At 43.9% G+C, this 22,872-nt stretch overlaps 1 protein-coding gene and 1 long non-coding RNA gene across 4 annotated transcripts in view; one reads left to right on the top strand and one right to left on the bottom strand.

Annotated features, from left to right (window-relative positions):
- Positions 1-22,872, bottom strand: part of SLX4IP (SLX4 interacting protein) — a 72,447-nt gene that overhangs the window by 6,614 nt on the left and 42,961 nt on the right. Inside the window, 2 exon segments of the mRNA XM_082359132.1 lie at positions 15,743-15,831; positions 20,358-20,435. Of these exon segments, the coding sequence (XP_082215258.1) occupies positions 15,743-15,831; positions 20,358-20,435 (167 nt within the window).
- LOC309612905 overlaps positions 120-22,872 on the top strand; it is a 48,433-nt gene continuing 25,680 nt past the window's right edge. For 2 of the 3 annotated variants that reach the window (XR_014235394.1, XR_014235395.1), the window contains exon 1: positions 120-13,481. This is a non-coding gene — a long non-coding RNA (uncharacterized lncRNA). The remainder of the gene's footprint in view (positions 13,482-22,872) is intronic. The other variant, XR_014235393.1, reaches the window with a different exon arrangement.

Here is a 22,872-nt window from a genome sequence, read left to right as displayed (position 1 = left end):
ATTCTTAGGTAATCTATCTATCTATCCTTATATATTCCCATGGAAGCTTCATAAGGAAGCAATTACAAAACGTAAAAACCTCCCAACCATCACCAACATTGACCCATTTCTTACTTTTGGAAAGTTGTTTCCTTTTTGTTAGCAAGTAGATCATTCGGTAAAGGTGTTAACTTCTTTTATTTTCTGGTACATTTCTAAGTACCCTTCTCCATCCAATTCCACAGTAAAATGTTGCTGCCACAAGGAATGGTGTTGGTGAGGTACCAGCAGGTCCTTGCTTTAGAGCTACACTGGAATTCAGAATGACAGCCCCAGAGAGCCTGGTAGGTGGCAGCCATCAGTGTGATGCCCGGGTGTCCCACAGAGCGATGCCATGAGCTTTCTCCAATCACTGCCCTGCGCCACTGAGCACCAGCCTTTAGCTCTCACTAACTCTGCCTATGGTTCAGACCTGGACCAATGTCACTCAGAGTCATGTCCAGTTATGACCCAAGTCAGTTTTAAGAGTCAGTGAATAGAATACAATCGGTTTTATTGGATTATACTGCATTTTGATGCTTGTCCCTTTTCTTTCCCCTAAGACTTACTAGATGACCAAAAAGGGCTAGTTTAAAAGTTAAATGACAGAGAGAGAGAGAGATTGAGATTTATGTGTGAAACACTTCTAAACATGCCCTATAAGTACAGTAGATCTCCCCCTTACAACCACACCCTGTAAGTGCTGTATTTTCAGAGCAGAACAATTAACATAAGGAGCATGAGTCAGGCTTTGAACAACTCTGTGGGAACCAGAAAGCCTTTTGCTATTAGGAATGATGTAAATTCCCCAAGGCTGGAAGAAGTCCACAATGGAGGCAGACAGGGTCATAAATAACAACAATGGATACTGCACAGACCACATAACATACGATGCTGTGATAGCGACACTCTTTGCATCTCATATTCGATTCAACCGCTGCCTTTATTTATTTATTTATTTATTTATTTATTTTTTAAGCTTAAAGAGCACTCTGCATTTCCTATGGGAACTTGAAAAACATCTCTGAAAAACACAGGACAATTGACTCTCCTCCCGAATTCCTCTGACAACAAACAATGGGGGAAATGTCCTTGGAAGAAAACAACAACAGAAAGAGTGACAGAGTGACAGAAGGAAATGTCCAGCTCAAAAAGTGCAAAACCTGTGACTTTGTGTTAAAAAAAAAAAAAAAGAAAGAAGGAAAGAAAAGAAAAAGAAGAAAGAAAAAGGTGAGGCAGGGTCTCCGGCTTCCAAATTAAAACCACATTTGGCAATTTGTTGAAGGAGGCATATTTACATTTGTATGAAGACTGGGTGGGCAGGGGAGAAAAGAGATTAGACTCCTTCAGCCCTTGAACTGTCAGATCTCATTAGACATCTCTCACTCTTACATTTTAGGGTTAATTCACTCCCCTTTGTCACTAAATCGCAGCCTCCGGTGCCCCCCAAACAAGTATTCCAGAGGAAGCAGCTATCACCTGGGAGCAGGATTTCCCAAGGGACTTGTCCTGATTACTAATGGCTTCTCACATCTGGCACCAAAATGCAACCGTGGCTTATCCAGAAGCAAAAGTCTTAAGGCTGAGGTGGCAAATGCCTCCAGGGCTTACCCGGATGACAGTGCTGCTTTTCAGGTTCTGTGGGACTAAGGACCCTGACATCTTCTGCAAAGAATACAGACAAACCCAACATATTCAAGAAGGCTACGGGCAGGCCATCCAAAGTCCAGAGTGAGCACTCCACGGGGACTCAGGATTTAAGAAACAGGTTAACCAAGAGGATTGCTGTGGATCATCATCAGTCACCAGTGATTCTTCACAACCTGGACGCTAGCTCTGAGTCTAGCTAGGGAAGAAAATGCTGCAACTATCTTTCCCTGGTCACCTCTTCCCCCCCCCCCCCATTCATTTATTTACCTTTGGTAATATTTTGAGGATTTTGCTTTTAAAAATGTCCACCTGTAGGGACTTCCCTGGTGGCACAGTGGTTAAGAATCCGCCTGCCAATGCAGGGGACACGGGTTTGATCCCTGGTCCGGGAAGATCCCACATGCCGTGGAGCAACTAAGCCCGGGCACCACAACTACTAAGCCTGCGCTCTAGAGCCCGTGAGCCACAACTACTGAAGCCCGCGTGCCTAGAGCCCGTGCTCCACGAGAGAAGCCGCTGCAGTGAGAAGCCCGCGCACCACAACGAAGAGTAGCCCCCGCTCGCCGCAACTAGAGAAAGCCCGTGCGCAGCAACGAAGACCCAACACAGCCGAAAATAAATAAATGAAATAAATAAATTAAAAATAAAATAAAAACGTCCACCTGTAAAGGTGTGTCTATATACAGTTCCAGGGAGAAACCAAACCGAAGTGGGGCAAGGCTACCGGCCCCAGAAGTCTAGTTAGGGAGATACCCTCCTCTGCACCCAGAGCAAGGGGTCAGGCCCGCCTCCGTTCCTGGGGATGCTCTGGAGACCAGTGGACGTACCGTACGTCAAGGACAGCCAAAGCCCATGCGCCCCAGCACAGGTCCAATGGGGAGGCAGAGCAGGTGAGTGTCTAAGTATGATGGGGGTGGGTATTACCCCCAGTGCTGTCTGGTCTGACCTGGGAAACATATTTTAAATTCCTGGACAGAAAGGACTGCAAAGAGAATACCCACCAGAATGAGCTGGGTTGAAATGTAGTTAGAAATACTAGCGGATGTTCAAGTTACAAAGCAAGTTGCAATTGTGGATAAATCAAGGATTTATTCACTCCACAGTGACTTACTGAGTACTACTTTTGAACAGAACACTGTTGGATTAATGAGGGATGGGGAGTGAAGGCGGCCTAAAAAAGACATTAAAAATACCCGCTCTTAAGTTTATATCCTCCTCAAGGAGTCCATAAAACATACCCAGGCCTCCCAAAGGCTAGTGGGAAGATTAGCTGCTATCAGAGGCACAGGGGGATCTTTTCAAAAATATTGATTCTTGGGACCCATCCCTGGAAGTTCTGAGTCACAAGATCTGGGGTGGGGCTAGGAGATCTATATTTAGGCTCCCAGGTGATTCAAGGACTGCTGATGTGCATGAAACAAAGCTCAACAGAGCAGAGCAGCAGGTACACAAATGTAAACTGGCACACCAAGGCAGCATCTGGCAGAGAGCAGCCCAGGCGTGCAGCATCAAAATCACCTGGGGAGCTTGTTCAAAAACGTCCAGGATTCTACCCCAGAATCTACTGCATTTGGGTTTCGGGGTTTCAGGGGTGGCGGTATCAGGGCACGCACATTTTAGCAAGTTCCCCAGTGATTCTGATACCCAGCAGAGTTAATAAACTTCTGTTCTTAGGGGCATGGAACTGAAAACCAAGCAGAGTCATCCAGTCAGGCACCACTGAACTCTGCACCAAGCATTGTCTGAGGTCCTTGCAGAGACGGACATGGACCCACAGAAAATGTTCTTCCTCTCATGGAGTCTCCATCCCAGTGGGGAAGACAACAAACAAAAAACCATACACTGTCAGGTGGTGATGATGTTATGAGGAGAAATGAACCTCTAAAGGGTTGCTGGGGTGCAGTGTTACATACGGTGGTCAGGGAAGGCTGTGGGAGGTAACAAGGTAAGCTCTACCCACAGACCTGAGTGGAGGATGGGCTGCACAAGCACCTGAGAAGAGCATTTCAAACCCGGGGAGGGGTCAGGGAGCAGGTAAGAGGTGCGTGTGTGTGTGTGTGTATGTGCGTGTGTGTATGTGTGTGTGTGTTGATGATGGTAAGGCCATTGGAAGGTTCCAAGAAGAAAAGTGACTTGGTATTTTAAATGGATCACCTTGGGTATAACAGCGGGACAAGGGTGGAAGCAGGGAGACCAGTGATGAGGCTACTGCAGCGGTCCATTCAAGGATGGTGGGTCTTGGAGGAGGCAGGTGGTGGTGAGAAGTAGTCTGACGGGAAATACAATTTGAAGGGAGACCCAACAGAATGAGCTGATGGCTTGGATATAGAGAGTGAGCGGAAGAAAAAAGTCAGGCATAACTCCATGATCCGTGCTTTAAACAGCTGGATGAAGGCAGTTACCCTTTACCAATACTGGAAGTACTGGGGAAGAGGCGGGCTTGGGGAAGCGAAACCAAGAAATCCGTTCTAGGTATGTAAGCTTTAGGAGCTGTCCTGGATGAAGAATGGAGATGCGGAGCAGGTGGCTCAGCTACAGCTTCTAGGAAGAGAGAGAGTTCTGTCTGCAGACACAAAGCTGGGAAGTCCACAGAGACGGTGCTTAAAGGCATCTGTCTGGATGAGCTCCGGGGGGAGTGCATTTGGATGAGAAAAAAGAAGCTGAGAAGACGAGGAGGACTCAGGAAGGAAGACTAAGAGGGGATCGTTAGTGAGGAAGGAGAAGAGTCAACATAAAATGGTGTTCCTGGAGGCAGGAGGAGAAATGGCTTCATTAAAAGTGACAACCGTGTCAAAAGCTGCTGAGTCTTCAGGAGTGAAAACTGACTCGTGGAAGGTGACTTGATGAAAGCTATTTTTGGTGAAGCACTGGGACCCAAGCATACCTGGAATGTGTCCAAGAGTGAAGTGGAGGCAGAGTGGAGACCAGCACTCTCCAGTGGAGATATGACCTGTGCTGTACAGGTGACTTTAAATCTTCCAGGGACCCATGAAAAAGTAATAGGAAACTGGTGACATTAGACTTCAATAATGCATTATTTAACTCCAAATGTTACCTTTACAACGTGTGATCCATACACAATTATTGAGAGAGTTTATATTTTTGTGCTGCCTTTGAAATCTGGGGTGGATTCTACACTTCTAGTATATCATTTCTGACCCGCCACACTTCAAATGCTTAATAGCCAGATGTGGCCAGCGGCCACGGTACTGGCCAGCATGGGTGCGGACAACACTCTTGAAGAGTTCTGCAGTAAAGGGGGAGCGGAGAAGCTGGGTGGTAGCTGGACTGGGCGAGGTGGGTAATGGAGGGTGAGTCTGGGATGACCCTGCAACAGGCATATTTGGTGGGATGTGATCAGCCACCATGTGTCAACCTGCAACTGAGTTCCAGGCACTGTTTCAGCAGCTTTGCATGTATTCAGCAATGCCACCCTCAAAACAGCTTGGGGAGGCAGGGAGTTTTCTCATTACCACACCGCATTCGTGGTCCAGCAGCACGAATGCAATCCCACTGCTCATCGGACAGCATGGCTTCTTGGGAACATGTTCCTGCCAGGCCCCTGGCACCTGGCTGCAGGCCCCCGGGATATCAGTATCAGTCCAGGGTGGATAGATCCTGGGGGCCATGATGCCGGCAGACCCTGTGTGGGCACCGGCGTCACAGCTCAGGCCAGCTACTGCCTGCCGCAGCCTGGTGCACTGGCCCCCCTTACAGCCCTGGGTGGAAGGTATGGCAGAAGTTATCCCGCCAAACTCTTGTTTCCAGGATTGTAGAACATTCTGCCAGATATGAAGGCAGTAATGGGAGAAGGGGAAAAAAAAAGATTCTCAATGCTGTTAAGATTTTTCTCACAGAGGCACCTAATGCAGTAATACGGTACTCTCAGTCTTTATCTTTTGAGAGTTGGATCTATTTTCTCATGGTTATATACATGAGTTTCTTCTGATTCTGTTTTGTTTACTCCAAAGGAAAACAGCTAATAACCCAACCAGGATATTTTAAAAGTAATTCATAGAATATTAGAATACATAGCTGTTAAATCACATCCATAATGTGACTGTATCTGAATTCCTTGTGATCACATCTGCTCAGAACGACACACCCAGAATTGATCAGATCAGGTTAACGCTCCTGGGATGCAAGGTGGAGCACAGAGGTGAGGGGGACAGAGGCCAAGGAATGGCATCCCTTGGTGGCTTTTCCCAGAGCCAGTTCCTTAAGACCCTCATAGTTGGTTCATAATTGTTTGGGGAATTTAAATGCAGCAAGAGGTATGAAACACACTTTGGAAACTGGAAAGCATCGAGTACGTTTTCTTGACATGGTTGTGAAAGAAAATCTGACGCCTGCGCAGACCACATGGGTTTTTAAGAAGGCGAAGGATGCTTTGCATCTGTAGGAAACTTACATGATTAAATTCTTTCCCCACATCTCACTGGGGCCTCACTGAGTATTTGGCAGACAGGTAGTGTCCCTATTTGACAGAACGAGACCCAGGAGACTAAGCGTCTAAGGCCGCACGTTTAGCTGGGGGCAGGATTGAGCCGAGAAGGCCTGGCCCTGGTGCAGCACTCTCCCCACTGTGCCCAGGGGGTCATTTGCCATCTTGGTTGGAGATGGAGACGGAGGAAGAGTACGGAACACTGAGCCCGAAGTCCGTGGGCCCAGCTTCCCTAGGTCACTATCTCACTGTGGCATCTGGACAAGCCCCTTATCTTCTCTGAACATCAGTTTCCTCATCTATTTTTAAAAACAGGGGGGGAGGTGATAATAGCTATATAGGGGGCCCTCACCCATCTCCTGGAAACAATACACAGATTTTCTTGTAGGGAGTCGTGTCCCCACTGTCCATCCAAAGTCCATGCCTTTCAGGAGGACTCATCTCCAAGCCTGACTCCAGAAGCGGGCCTGTGACCCAGGCCAGGCGAATCGGAGTTCAGAATTCATGAGCCTCATAGAGATGCAGGGGCTACAGTGGCCCAGGAAGGGGCCTGCTCTCTTTTCCCATGAACCTGCAGCCACCAGGACCAACCACCATGTGGAGGCTGACCATGAAGCCAAACAGTGGAAGGCAGAGCCGACAGATGGTGAGAAACAGTCCTGATGAAAGTCTTTGTCCTCTGACCAACATATCTGAAGTCTGGGCTTTTGAGGCGCATGAGCCAAAAACCGCCCTTTTTTCCCTAAGCCATTTAGAGGTGGCCTTCCTGTCCCTTGAAAACTAAAAGGTTCAAGACTGATACCATCTCTTCTCAGGTTTGTTGCACTTAACAAGTTATTGTATGTGACAACACTCAGCAAACATAAAAGCCTTTTGCAAACAATAAAAGCAGCACAAAGGTAATATATTATCAGCTTATTCTGGGGGAGGGGCAAATACTAATCTTAAAGTAAAACACTGGAACTACTGGGCTTCCGTGGTGGCGCAGTGGTTGAGAATCTGCCTGCCAATGCAGGGGACACGGGTTCGAGCCCTGGTCTGGGAAGATCCCACATGCCACGGAGCAACTGGGCCCGTGAGCCACAACTACTGAGCCTGTGCATCTGGAGCCTGTGCTCCGCAGCAAGAGAGGCCGCGATAGTGAGAGGCCCACGCATCGCGATGAAGAGTGGCCCCCGCTCGCCACAACTAGAGAAAGCCCTCGCACAGAAACGAAAACCCAACACAGCCAAAAATAAATAAATAAATTAAAAAAAAAAAAAAACTGGAACTACTTTCAGTTCTTCATGACTTTATAATAATAAGGCAAAAAGAAGTTATCCTCCTAGTTTGGTGTGATACCTGATGACTTCCAGGAGCATCAGCATGGTGAAATGTGACCTGACACAAAAGGAGCTGCTCACAGAAAAGCAGCCCAAGTAGAGCATGAAATACGACAGTGACCACAGTCTTAGACGGTGATGCAACCTGGTCATGCAGAAACCACACGTCTTCAAATGAAGAGGTCTCTCTTTCCCAAATTTGACTTCTAAGATTTTCTTAAATTATTTGATATTTAATAAGTGAAGGAAGTGAAAAGGACAAAACAGATGGGACAGAGTAGTAACGAACAGTTAAAAGAAAGTATAGAAACATACATGTGTGTATCGGCTCAAAGGAACCAGAGCAAAAAGAGGTACATGAAAAGGAAAGTGGTATCTCAAGAATCCCACCGTGGCCTGAAGGCATTTTCCCTGCAGGTGATAACGATGGAGGACGTCTGTACTGAGATGCCGCAGACAAAGCCCTTGGTATAGGGACCAGTCCTTATGAGGCACCCGCCAGGCAGACATGACCTCCCCCATCACAGAGACGAGGAAAGTGACACCCAAGAGGCCATGTCATCTGCCCGATTCCCAAGGGACAAGCCTTTCCGCTTCACTGGGGTCCTCTGGCCCCCAGGCCCTCCATCTCTCTGCCCTCCCACGAAGGGACAAGTCTCTAAGGAGAAGAGGAGCACAGCCTGGCTGATGATGCTGCCACTTGGGTTAGCAGCAGATACCCTAAGATACCCTAGTGTGTTTTTTTTTAATAATTTTTTTAAAGTTTTCATTTCTTCTGAATTGATGACAGTGAAACTATCTTGTGCAGATCTAGGGAAGTACCAATAAAATAGTTGAAAAGAATGTTAACCTGAAAATGAAATCAGTGAAAAAAAAAAAAAAAATCAAGGAAGTGATCTTGCAGGAAGTACACATTTCATAGGGATTTTCCAGTGTACACTTACCTAACCCTCGAGAACCTAAAAATAAATCCTAAACAGCCTTGGGCCCCACAGTGGAGTCTCTGGTGCCACACAACTGTGAGAAAACTTGGGTGCTTGAAAGAATTTGTAGGTTTGGGACCAGTGCTTCTTAAGAAGGGAGAGTACTCACTGACCACTCTGAGAATTGAAGAGAGCTATTTCACTTTGGCCAGAAAAACATAAAAATACATACCACTCTTTAAAAAAAATTCAGATAATTCATGAATCATAGGTTAATAATGTCCGGTTTAAAAGCTGAAGGGAAATAGCTGTGAAAAATAGAGAGAAACTTAACGGCAATTACCCCAGGCAGAACTACCCTAACCCTTGGAGGTCTCCTTATTCAAAAATACCTTCCCTCAGAGGCCTGTGGTTGAAAACTGCCAACACCCACAGGAAGGTTGCCAGCCCTTCGTTCGTGGTGGTGATCTTTTCCCTGATATCTCCCGTGGCCGAGCATGTGGGTCTGGACAGGATGGGAGAGGAGAGAGGTGGGTAAATGTGCAGGGCCGCCAGGCAGGTGGCAGGACTGGCCAGGGAGGGCCCACTGTGGCCCTGGTTGCCGGTGGGAAGAGGCGTGAGAGTCAGAGCGAAGACACCGCAGATGACTGTCTGATTTCACAATTCTGCTCAGAACTGGCCCTCTGCCCAGGGATGCAGAAGGAACTGCTCTTCCCATCTCCCTCAAACACAGACAGTGAGACCCCCTTTCCAAGTCTCCAGTCTCATGACAGTAACAGACTTCTGTGGACTCGTCTGAGAACCTCGCCCCATTTATGGCATTGCTTCCTTGGGAAAATGAGCACCGAATTCTAAATCATCTGTGCACTAGTGAACTTTCCCAACATAATCCCCTTGCATGTCGACTCCGTCTGTGCTATCGCCGTGGGTGTTCTGATGGCCGTGTGGCTTTTAGGAAGTCGGCCTGAGAGATCTGCTGGTTCCCAACTCCTCTGTACCTCAGAGCAGTGACTGGGTCCTTCCTCCAAAGCAATGTCTCACTGGGAGCATACTGGCAGCTACTGGAAATGAAAGGCGTTTTAACCGGTGGTCTCTACTCTACCTCCTCCTCCCCTGGATGGTGGTTAACAGAGCTCCCGCGGGAGGTCTTGAGTTTATGCTCTTGTTGTACCCCTTTGTCCGTCACTGACTTGCTGCCTAAACGGGGCTTTGTCACTTAACTCTTTGGTACTTCAGTTTTTATAGTTGCAAAATGAGGCTGGGTTGGCAAACGGAGATGAAAAATGAGAGTGCTGAGCTTCTTGAGAGAATCACATGTGCAAGTATTTTTCTCATTTCTGGCACAGGGGGTAAGGTGTTTAGCTATCTGCTACCCTGGTGTTAATGGCATTTAAATTAACTCCTCTTTGGGGAAGAATGGAAATGATGGTGATAATGATAATTAATATTGCATTGGCCCTTTAGGATTTACATTCTTGTATTCATCATCTCACTTGATCCTTGGGAAGGCTTGCATGGCAGGCATCACTTTTACTTCTGCTTAATAAGTCTGGGGATGGATGCTCCGAGAAGCCAAATGACTTGTCCAAGGTCATCAAGTGAGTGAGGGGAGAGGCAGTGGTCAAAGTCAAGTCTTGTAATTTCACGTTTGATTCCTTTTTCACTTGTTCTATTCCCTGCCATGTTTTGCTTAATTCAATCGATCATCTAGGTAGTCATCAAAGGGAGATTATAGGCCTCTCACAGGAAAGGTACATTATGGGGAAAAGGCACAAAGGATTAGAGGCCCCAGATACATCCTATTCTAACTGACCCTATCTAACTATTCTAACCGAGATACGCCCTACCCTAAGTTATCTATTCTACCTGTTCTAACACAGCAAAGGGCAGGTTCCTTTGGAGGGCTGGAGATGGGGGCCAGGAGACATCTCATTCACAAGTACTGCTGGCTAATCGTTTGGGAGAATTTTATTATTAGGAAGGGAGAACAAAACCTCAGTTTACTGTAACATACAAGCAAAGGATAGTTGATCTTAAAAGAAAATGACTGCCCCCGAGAAAAAATTTTCTTATGGTCTCTGTCATTGTCTAGAAAAACTATTCTAGACAGACCAGAGCAACCAAGAGCATCTTCATCGCCTGCGGCCCCCGCCCTGCAGCATTTTCATTAGCGTCATCCACCTGCCAGTCCACACAAAGGAAGGGCAGGCAGGTGATGGATGCCGCTATAGTTCCCATCCCTATCCAGCCCATCCACAGGCCCGGCCAAGGACACAGACACCTACCACACAGCAAAAACGTCATGCAATTGAAAAGTAAATGATAAACTCACTGAAAGTTATTTTCCTTACTATGTAAGAAGTTTTTATATAGTAAGGAGTTTGTGAAATACAAAAATACCAATAGAAAAACTGATATAAACAGACAATTCACAAATGAGTGGGTCCTAGTTAAAATAAATACAGACCAAACTTAGTTATCAAATATGAACTACAGAGGAGTACAGACTAGATCATTAACAGAGGTTATCTTTGGGTTGGGAGTTGTGGGTAATTTTTAGTTTCTTTGTATATATTTCGATTCTAAAATCTTCTGTACAGTGAACATGTACGATTTTGGTAAGCAGTTATTAAGTAAAAAACTAAGTTCAGAACACTGTGGGAAATGTGAAATATGGAAATGACCTCTTCCCACTCAAGGAAATTTTCCTAGTGCTACAGGAATCTCTTGTTAATGGCTTCCATGTAATTTACCACTAGCATTGTTTAGGAAATACAATAAGATAAGAAGAATGGATTCTTAAAGTCTATGATACAGTAAGAAAAATCTAGAAAAATCATCCACTACTTATTTAATTTTTTTGGTACAAAAAAAAGAGTTCCTCTCTTGAATGATCTGTTTTAAACTTACGCAGAAGTTTCCTCAAGGAAGCTAAATAATTCTGTCATCAGGGTACAGAAGTTAGTGCACAGTCAAATTGTTGTTTACTTCTTCTAGTCTAAAAACTTAAGGACTTAAATGTTTCCTTATAATTTCTATTTATCTTTCCTAAGATTAAACTATAACTCTCCCCTGAATTTTTTTTTTCAATCACACTTTTTAAAGCTATGAGTAAAATGCTTTTGTGCAAAATCATTTTGTGGTTTTCATTTAGCTACATTTTCATCTGCTTTCTCTGATAGAAATTCAGTGTGAGAAAGTATTTTTGAGATAATCTGATACCCTCCCCCTTGACTGAGAGGAAGGCTAAGGCCCACAGAGGTTCAGTTACGCACAGCTGAGAAATACGACAGCCGAGCTAAAAATAACCCAGGCTAGGGCAGTTTATTGCTTCTTTAGACTCATTTGCATTTCAGTTTTATACTCATAAACTAGAAGGAGGATTCTTTAACATTAAACAGTAGTTTGACCTAAGAGAAGTGTTCAGTTTAGTGCTGAAATATTGTCTCTTGTCAGGGCGTGCCAGCAATCCTTCCACTCTGGGCGAGGGCCTAGCACTTTCTGAAGAATCTTAACAGCTGTTTTCACAGCTTGGCCACAAATCAAATGAAGGTGAGGCAGAGAGTCTGAATATCTTAACGTACACATCCACTTTTCTGCAGCTCTAGTGCTAAATGCCATTTTTTAATTTCCCAAACAATCACAGACTTTTACAGCTTAGGTTTAAAAGAAAGTAACTTAGAATTTTGGACTTTCCTTCCCGAATTGTAGAGAGGAGCTGAATGAACCATTAAAGTACAGAACGGGTAAGGCTTTAAGAAAAAAGGAGGCTCTATTAGAATTACAACTTTTAGGTCACCTGGGTCACCTTCAGTACCCTTGATCTGCCATACTGTAAGCTCCTTGAGGGCAAGAACACTGTTTTTCTTTTTCTTTGTTTCTCCAGTGCCTACCAGAGCTCCTGGCACAGAGCCAGCACTCAGCAAACTATGTTAAAATGTGATGGTGAGAGCAGATGGGAAGGGTCTCCAGAGACTAGGAGCGGCTGTAACCAATGTTCTATGAGACAGCAGCTTTGTGCTGACTCTGAAATGTCCCAGATATATACAGAGTTCTGTGATTATTTACACAATAAAGTTATTACTTCGGAAAGTAAAGCTATGACTTTGGTTATGATTCGTTATTTCCTTTAATAAAGGAATGATAAAATGATAAACAATTTTAAATTTCCCAAAGCCCCCCTGGGCTTTACATCTGAGGAAGAAAGCAGTCTTTACATGGGGACCTGGGTTTGTAAACATGAAAGAAAACATTTGCTGGAATGGGATACACTGAGCACGATACAAATTTACTTTCTGCTCTTGGTATTTCTAAGGAAAATAAGGTGAAGGGAAAACAAAACTATGAAACTAAAGGTAAAAACTTGCAAAAAGGTTTCCCAGCTCCATTTCTAGCAATAGGTCCAAAACAGGCTATAAGGGCTTCAAGATTTCTTATGAGAAACTGTAGTAAGAAAAATACAATGACTCATCTCGTAATAATGCCCTTTCTTCCCAAAGTACACATCATGATTCCCACATCCCTGGCACGTGGGCACTCAGGGCAGAGCTATTGCAACACGGAGCACCTCCCCGCACGGAGTCCCTGGTGCACGGGGGTGTGCGTGTGACAAACCTCCCTGGTGCTGGGGGGTGGGAGGCAGCATTGACTGCACTCCTTCTGCCCCCAAAGGAGGGGGATTACTCCCTCTGGGCCGCCTGATCAGGAACAGTGGTTCTTTTGTGCGGCCACCTTTAGGAACCTGGGAGCTGAGTGCATCTGGCTTCCCTGTGTCCAGGCAGAGCAGCTCTGAATAGGCACTCCCAGATTTCCTAGCTGACTGTCATTTAGACACTGAGGATCAAGGAAAGGAAAGGAAAGGGAAAAAGGCAGGAGAAAGGGCATCTCTACTCAAGGCAACAGCACGAGTAAGGGCGCCCTGGCTGCTGCCCAGGTACCGACTCACCCCCATCACTTCCGTGGCTGGGGAAGAGGGAGTTCAGTAAACAGTTATAGGAAAAATAATTTATACCAAAGAAGTACCTCTGATACAGCTGCTCAGGAAGCCCATTCCCCAGGCCTCGCCCAGTCAGACATTCCTGGAGAGTAACTACCAAGAGAAAATGAGATGGATCCGGCCCTTTGGTGAGTATCAGTGTAAAGTGATAAAAGAATTCGAAGCTTTAAGGAATGTAAGGAAGTTCAAGGGATACTCAGAGGAGAACCAGACCTCACTGGCTTTGGGCATCTGAGGGAGAGTAAGAATAACGGGAGTAACTTTGCCTTCTCTCTGGCAGAAGGCAATTCTGGGAGGGAAGGATTGTTTATTGATCCCTAAGTAGCTGAGACTGGAGGGATCTGCAGACGTCAAATATCAATGAGGACAGAGTCCAAGGCACTTGTAATGGAAGGACTGCGGCCTTGGCTGGACGGGCCATTTGTGGGAGAGAGGGCCCTCTGCTTGACCTGGGTATGTTACCGGTTCTGGGAGAAGGAGCTTGAGGAAGTGGTGGACAGGCCTGTGAGGAGGGGCCACTGTACAGGCAGGCTGGCCACGCAGAGGGGCGCACGGAGCCTGCGCCTGGGATGAGGCCATCTGGCGGTGCCAGGCGTTAGCTGACTTGTACACGTGTGGCTGGGAAAGCGGGTATGGGAAAGATGGTCAGAGGTGGGGAAAAGGGAAGCTCAAGAGACAGAGACTGACCACACCTAAAGAGAAGCGCTCCAAACAGTGAAAGATCCTCATGATGTAAATGGCACTTTTCTCATAAGCTAACGTGGTTCAGTCTGACAGTGTTATCCCTGGATATCAGAACATTCTGAACATGAGAACACGGAACTGGCTCACGCAAAAGGCTCAGACCAGTCAACTTTTCAGAATGACAATTCTTAACATTTAGGATGTCCTCCAGATTATAAGATTTATATGACAGCAGCTATAGGAAACTTACATCTGTATAAATACCAATGCCCCTAAGGAGGATAATATTTCATTTGTATGGAGATGTTTTAACTCACCCTTAATAATTTAAAATATTACATATTAATATAACATATCATACAAGATCTAATTTCTTCTGTATTCCATCTGAAAACAATAGTACTTTGTGGTACAATTAATTGTTGTTTTCTCAAACCACAAATCAATTTCTTCATTGGTCTGAGAATCAGTTAAGCTATATTACATTATAGTTGTTTGCCAACAGCATTACGACTTTAGTATTTATTAATTTACTAAGATAACTCAACATCCTATAAATACTTCACAAATAAACTTTCAATACTTTTCACCAGATCTGCCCCATTTATTTCACTTAATGTGTATACTTAGCGTTTAATTGATAGATGAAATAAGGGTCTCACTGGCTTTTCTGAAGGGCTCATCTGCTACAGACGAAGGTATCTGAATTTAAATCTGCATTCTCTGCTCTTTACTTTTGCTGGGTCTCTGTTCACCCTTCTAGTCTCTAAAACACTTTTCCTATGTATTTATTTAAGATAAGATAAGAAGCTGGTTTTAGACCATGTGGGCCAAATTTCAAATGGATTAAAAAATAATAAACATAAGGGATAATCTAATATCCCTATAAATTATTTTAGAAGCATAATAATCATGTCATACTTCATGTCCACGTTTAACGTCTGCTAGATTTTTTTCCCTCTTTGTTAAAGTTTCAAGTCACAAGTCCAAGTCCAAAAATATGAAAAAAAAATTGGTACAGAGGTAAGTTCTGATAGATTGAGCTGTGACTGCAGCAAGATACGCACACACACACCAAGGAGACTCTCAAACGTATATGCTAAGCTTAAAAGACAAAGCTGTAAGCTATAACATTAGGAGTGAATTTTCAGTATCCATTTGTCTGCATAGAGAACTCCAGCGAAACAGAAATAGGACTGATGGAGCTCAAAACTTAGCACGAGAAAAGAGAGAGAAAACAAACCCTATCAGCTAAGAAATAACACACTGGGGAAAAGTACTGGTTCTCATGAAAATGTCAGTGATTCACCATGGAATAAAATTCAAAAGCCACTGACCCCAATGAAAGCTTCTAGTGGAAACATGTGGATTTTGCTTCATTTCATTTAAAGAATGCTTTATATTTCATTTAAATACTATCATAAGCATTTTCACAGTTTTTGTGATATGCTTTCTCATTTTTATATTGCTATGGAAGAGATACTATTGATCATGCTAAATTTTCAAGGGGCCTTCAAGAAAAGAAGCAGCACATCAATTAATCAATATTAATCATGCAAAATAGGTAAGACTTTTTGGTCCCTTAAAACATGTACTGAGGGCTCAACAGCTGAATGAGAATAGACGACAATACTCTTTTCTATTTTTCATAGTAACTCATCATTTAAGCAGATTTATTTGCTTACAGAATTTTTTTCATACGTACCAACTCTTCACTCTGACTTGCCAAAAGATCGTGACTGAATGCAAGCTGACTTACGCAGACCACAAATCTGTCGGGAAATACCCGGAGTTCTGTACAAAATGAAGGAAATCACATTACTAAAGGTATCAAAAGACTAAACACAGAAATGCTTGGTCCCAGACTTTTGAGTTACAGCAATAAGCGTGTATGTATCAGACACGTGTCTTCCCCCCTCCCCTCATTTCAGTGTTTGCCATCAATACTGCGGGGCAAGCACAAACCTCTAGGGATGGCCGAGGAGGCTGCAGATTGGTCCACCTGAGCCCCTGGACCATTATATCACATGAAACCCCCAGGCAGGGCCTTTACAGCTTTCCCTCTGTGTCAGTTTGCTGTTTTCTGTTCAGAACTCACATTTAGGAAATAGGGTCAATGTTTACTAATGAGTGTTGAGACGTACACAGGAAGATGACGAAAATCTGAAAACGTGACTCGACAGTGTTCTTACTAGTTTACTTATCCTCTCCTCGGTCACCTGGTCTTGGAGAGGTTCCCCTACAACTGATCTGAACCAGGCTATGAAAACAGCAGTGTCACTGATTAGGAATTAATGATCAAACTTAAGGAAATGGTTAAATGTGCAATAGTAAAGCTGATACAACAATACCACAGTTGCAGTGATCTATTATTACAACTTCTTAAAGCAAAACCACTGACTTCCGGGTGGGGAAGGCTGAATGAATCACAGAACCAGACTTCTCAACACTCAATGAAAGGACTATAAAATGGTAAATGCTACCTGTGTGCCTCCTCCTCCACCTGTCTATCCAACTCTCCATTCATTCATGCAGCCTCCACCTATCTTTGGAGGGATGCTTAGCTGATGTTAACAGTGTACCTTCTGGGGGGTGGGGGTGGGAGGGTCTTCTATCCCCTTCTTCTACTTGGTTGTATTGCCTGAATATTTTTTATAATACATATCATATTTATAACAGAAATAAAGCCATCTTTTTCTAAAAGAGAAAACCTTCCTCTTAGATGTGACCAATTTTTATTATGAGTCATGAAAGTGAAGCCTTTTACATACATTGCACGCTTCCAACAACGGATGACAACGGGAGAGCACTGAAGGTAGTGACGGAAGCCAAGCGTGAAGGTGTCAGTTACACAGACACACAACTTCTGCACAGTTAACGCCTCACACCACTCGGGGAGGTTAAATGATACCAAAAGGCCTAGTAAGCTGATGTTCTGGGATCTGCTCTCTCCTCACCAGGACCACTGTTGTCTCCTTGGGAGGGTCACTCTTCTCTATTCCAATTCATTCTACTCAGGGCAAGCGGGGTAGCAGTTCCAACAAGAGCTCTGCTTACCCTGCTCAGAACCCCACCCTGGCTCCTCACTGCTCACCATGCGATGGGCAAACATTCAGTCTCCACGACTGGGGCCTAACCTGCTATTCTGATCTGACTCTCTCTAGTCCTTCTCATGCAGAAACCCCCATTTCAGGGGGTCTAGTGTGTTTAAACTTTGACCCACTTGGGTGCTATATCTGGCTAGGTGGCTAGGGTGGACATTGAAAAGGCAGAAAAACAAAGTTAACAAAGCAGTTAGTATTTATTCACTAATTCTTCCAATATCTTATTGAGATAAAAGGTAAATAGTCTACTTCCTGCTTTATGGAAGGGGAAACTGAGCCTCACAATTCATTATTTACACCCCTGCCCCCCAATATCACAATCTTGAAATATAGTTCATTAGTGGATCAGAACTAGAATTCAAAATGATCAGTTTTATCAAATGATTCCTCCCGAAAATAAGAACGCTAGGGCTTCCCTGGTGGCGCAGTGGTTAAGAATCCGCCTGCCAATGCAGGGGACACGGGTTCGAGCCCTGGTCTGGGAAGATCCCACATGCCGCGGAGCAACTAAGCCCGTGCACCACAACTACTGAGCCTGCACTCTAGAGCCCGCGAGCCACAATCACTGAAGCCCGCGTGCCTAGAGCCCGTGCTCTGCAACAAGAGAGACCACCGCAATGAGAAGCCGGCACACCGCAATGAAGAGTAGACCCTGCTCGCCACAACTAGAGAAAGCCCGCGCACAGCAACAAAGACCCAATGCAGCCAAAAATAAATAAATTAAAAAAAAAAAAAAGAAAAGAAAATAAGAATGCTAGAATGGCAGATTTTAAACAATTTGGTGCCAGGTATTATATAAACAGAAAGCCACTTATGTACCCTTTCACTCTGCTTAGGTTATAACTGAGATTTATATTATGTCAATATTTAAATAAAGTAAAGATTTAGGCAATGGCAGTCCCTACCAGGAAGGGTAGCTAGGCTGTATTTTAACAGATACAAAGTTAACTGGTTTATTTTACTAAGAGAACTGAACAGAGTGGAAGGCCCCACTGTGAGAGTAACATAGTCAACTGACACTTAAAGTTAAGAAAGTGCAGGAGGGTTCCCTTTTCACCACACCCTTTCCAGAATTTATTGTTTCTAGATTTTTTGATAATGGCCATTCTGACGGGAGTGAGGTGATACCTTACTGTAGTTTTGATTTGCATTTCTCTAATAATTAGTGATGTTGAACATCTTTTCATGTGCCTCTTGGCCATCTGTATGTCTTCTTTGGAGAAATGTCTATTTAGGCCTTCCGCCCATTTTTTAATTGGATTATTTGGTTTTTTGATATTGAGCTCCATGAGCTGTTTGCATATTTTTGGAGTTTAATCCGTTGTCTGTTGTTTTGTTTGCAAATATTTTCTCCCATTCTGAGGGTTATCTTTTCGTCTTGTTTATGGTTTCCTTTGCTGTGCGAAAGCTTTTAAGTTTAATTAGGTCCCATTTGTTTATTTTTGTTTTTATTTTCATTACTCTAGGAGGTGGGTCAAAAAAGATCTTGCTGTGGTTTATATCAAAGAGTGTTTTTCCTATGTTTTCCCCTAAGAGTTTTATAGTGTCTGGTCTTACTTACATTTAGGTCTTTAATCCACTTGGAGTTTATTTTTGTGTATGGTGTTAGGCAGTGTACTAATTTCATTCTTTTACATGTACCTGTCCAGTCTTCTCAGCACCACTTATTGAAGAGGCTGACATTTCTCCATTGTATATTCTTGCTTCCTTTGTCATAAATTAGGTGACCATATGTGCGTGGGTTTATCTCTGGGCATTCTATCCTGTACCACTGATCTATATTTCTATTTTTGTGCCAGTACCATACTGTCTTGATTACTGTAGCTTTGTAGTATAGTTTGAGGTGAAAAGGGAACCCTCCTGCACTGTTGGTGGAAATGTAAATTGATACAACCACTATGGAGAACAGTATGGAGGTTCCTTAAAAAACTAAAATTAGAACTACTATATGACCCAGCAATCCCACTACTGGGCATATACCCTGAGAAAACCATAATTCAAAGAGAGACATGTACCACAGTGTTCATTGCAGCACTATTTACAATAGCCAGGACACGGAAGCAACCTAAATGTCCATCGACAGAGGAATGGATAAAGAAAATGTGGCACATATATACAATGGAATATTACCATTATAAAGAAATGAAATTGAGTTATTTGTAGTGAGGTGGATGGACCTACAGTCTGTCATACGGAGTGAAGTTAAGTCAGAAAGAGAAAAACAAATACCATATGCTAATGCATATATATGGAATCTAAAAAAAAAATGGCACTGATGAACCTAGTGGCAGGGCAGGAATAAAGACACAGACATAGAGAATGGACTTGAGGACATGGAGGGGGGTGGGCGGAGGGGGAAGCTGGGGCAAAGTGAGAGTAACATCGACACTACCAAATGTAAGATAGTCAGCTAGTGGGAAGCAGCAGCATAGCACAGGGAGATCGGCTCGGTGCTTTGCGATGACCTAGAGGGGTGGGATAGGGAGGGTGGGAGGGAGGCTCAAGAGCGAGGGAATATGGGGATATATGTATGCACATGGTTGATTCACTTTGTTGTACAACAGAAACTAACACAGTATTGTGAAGCAATTATACTCCAATAAAGATGCATTAAAAAAAAAAAAAAGTAAGTGCAGGTAATTGCAGATACCAAGAGCAAACCTCCGCACAGTTAATTTTTAAAGTGTCTGTTTCATGTCTTATGTACTAAAATCATCCAAGGAAGCTGAGCTAGATTTTCTTTCCGGTCGTTAGCATCTGACTCTGTTGTTGTTGGCTGGACACGTCTGAAATAATTTCCTCAGTGGGCGTCTTGACCTGGGGAAACGGGGGCTGGGCGGGGGGAAAGCAGGCCTCATCACACACCTAGGAAAGCATCTTCTTGTGCACGTGCTTGCTCTGTACTCCTGGGCCTTGGTGTGCACGGACAATGGTGAAGTGAGTCACAGTTTAACTGCCTGTCCAGTCTCTCTGGAAACTCAAGGAAAGTGCTGAGATGCAGCAGGAAAGGAAAGTGGAGCGTGGCACCACTCACTGCGCTCAGGCAGGCAGTAAACAGTGCAAGATGAAACACAAATAATCATAAGTGCTTGCAAATACTAAGTGTCATGAAGGCTATGAGGCAACTAGGAATCTTCATTCCTTAGTTTTCACCCCTTCTCTAAGGACACGTTAATTGTACAGAATGCCTGATGACCCAAGAAATCGGCTTCTCACCTGCATTCTGTGAGCCCCCGAGGCAGCGGAGACGTATCCCTCTCTTGAGGAAGTAGGCTGTGATTTGAAAGCCATAACCTGTAAAGTGAATATCATATGATATCACTCATATGTGGAATCTAATTTAAAAAATGATACAAATGAACGTATTTACAAAACAGAAACAGACTCACAGATTTCTAAAACAAACCCATGGTTACCAAAGGGGAAATGTGGAGGGGGAGGGATAAATTAGGAGCTTGGGATTAACATACACACACTACTATACATAAAATAGATAACCAACAAGGACCTAATGTACAGCACAGGGAACTCTACTCAATACTCTTTAATGACCTATATGGGGAAAGGATCTGAAAAAGAATGAATATGTGTCTATGTGTAACTGAATCACTTTGCTGTACACCTGAAACTAACACAACTTTGTAAATCAAGTATACCCCAATAAAAATTAAAAAAACAAAACAAAAACCTGTAAAGTGAAAGAAGACAGCATTAGATAATAAGCTTGTTTGTGACTGAATCCCACGGGCCCAGCCCAGTGCCTGCCATCCAGTAAGCATTCAATGATTACCTAGTGAGTAAAAGATGAAGAGAATCTGTAGAGGGCCTCGCTTAGAGGAAGGGGTGAACAAACAGTGTACGCTTAGCTCTTCCAGGAGGCCCGGCCACGGCACCTGGAATAGCCTCCAGTCCCTGAAGCAGCTCAGTTACTTTATCTGTAAATTGGAATAAATGAGGTCTGACCAAACAGGCCTAACAACCAGTCCCTCCAGGTTGGAGGATTAATTCAGGCTGAGCTGGTGCACCAATCTTGGCCACCTTCTGATGCTCATTACTTATCAGCTCACAGAAAGAAGAGTTTAATACCTATTTGAAGATGGGTGTATTTCGCCCGTAAATAAGTTATTCTAATTCAAGTACAGTAAAGCCTTTATATAGGATGAGATGAAAAGAAATAGGACATGAACCTCCCCCCCAACCCAAGAAAAGAGAAGAGGCGGAAAGAAAACTCTCCAATCCACCAGAATGGCCAAACTGAAAAAGGCCAAGAGCACCAAGTGTTGGCAATAATGTGGGCAAATGGGAATTCTCATGCACTGCTGGTGGAAGCATGAAATGGTACAGCTTCTTTCAACATCGAAAGCTGAACTTAAGCATAAACACACAGAACATTAAGAGCACTTTTCACAATAGTCCCAAACTGGAACCAATGCAAATACCCATCAAAAGTAGAATTTTTAATTGAAAAAAAGGGAGGAGGTAATAGTCACACAGTGCAATCCTACTCTGCCCCTAAAAATGAATAAGCTACAACTAGAGGCAATATCAGAACTGAATCTCACACACATGATGTTAAGTGAAAGAAGCCTGGTCCAAAGGAGTGCATTCCATCTGTGATGATGGAGACATTACCATTCACCTTACAGGGTGGCAGTGGAATTTCAGGTGGCTCACAGGAAGTACCAGCATAGTTCCTTCCTTCCTTCCAGCCCCCCTCCAGGTATAAACTACTCTGTTGATGACTCTCCTGAAATAATCAAGTAAAAACGTCCGGTTAACACAGTCCAGTACTTGGTGGAAGAATCAGAAGTGAAAGGCCCACCAAAGATTGGTGAGGGTTCCCAGGTCCTAAAACAACCTCAGAAAATTGCTAACTCTTAAAGACAGTATTTTATTCATGAAATTGGAAGGTCCAGGAGTTAAAAGAGGTGGTCTCCAGGCCCACTGGATTCTCCAAAGACTACCATTATGACTGTTTTGAAATAACTTGTACATAAAGAATACAATTAAAGTTTCCAGTTTTACATTCAAGTATCCTTCTGTCACCCTCGTAGACAGATCCAGAACATCAGTGACCACAGACTTGATGTTCTGTCTACACAAGCTACGGCTCTGACAGCACAACTGCTTCAGTCACGGGGATTTCGAAATAACAGTGACATCAATGATGGGATAATCTCCACATTTACTGAGATGAAATATATTTTCTCCTAACATACTTGAAGTGGATTGCACTTTGGTCATGTGGCTTTCTTCTGCTTAAAGTGTCAAACAAAATGTGCACACCACTGGCATTATTCTGAGTGCTTTAAAACAAATACTTCAGCCCTTAGGTCACCGAGAGAGTGGAAGTGACATCCACATCTGTTTATTTGTCCTACTGCTGGGGGAGGGGGATGGTGAGAGAGGAGTCCTTAACAATTTGGGATTTACAAACACACAAAGAAAGGTGATTTTCAAAGTAATGACTTATCATGTAAGTCTTCCAAAGGACTGACAACAACAACAAAAATGCAATATCGAAGTCATTCTGCCTTTGCCGGTGGATCACACTTAATGCTTATATTTCCAAGTGGTCAAGAGTCCGATGGCATGCTCAAATTTTCAAAACTCCTTTCCCTGTACAAAATCTCCAGCGATAAAGTGTTATTAGTAGGAAGGGGCTAAATCTGAAGTCGACTAGGAAAGCTCGAGCTCGAGCTCAGGAAGCCTGGTATCTGGAGATACAACC

Source organism: Balaenoptera borealis (assembly GCF_965194805.1).
Source record: "Balaenoptera borealis genome assembly, chromosome: 16".
NCBI classification, from domain to species: Eukaryota; Metazoa; Chordata; class Mammalia; order Artiodactyla; family Balaenopteridae; genus Balaenoptera; species Balaenoptera borealis.
Note: the sequence above shows the minus strand (reverse complement) of the source record. Positions and strands in the feature narration are given on the sequence as shown.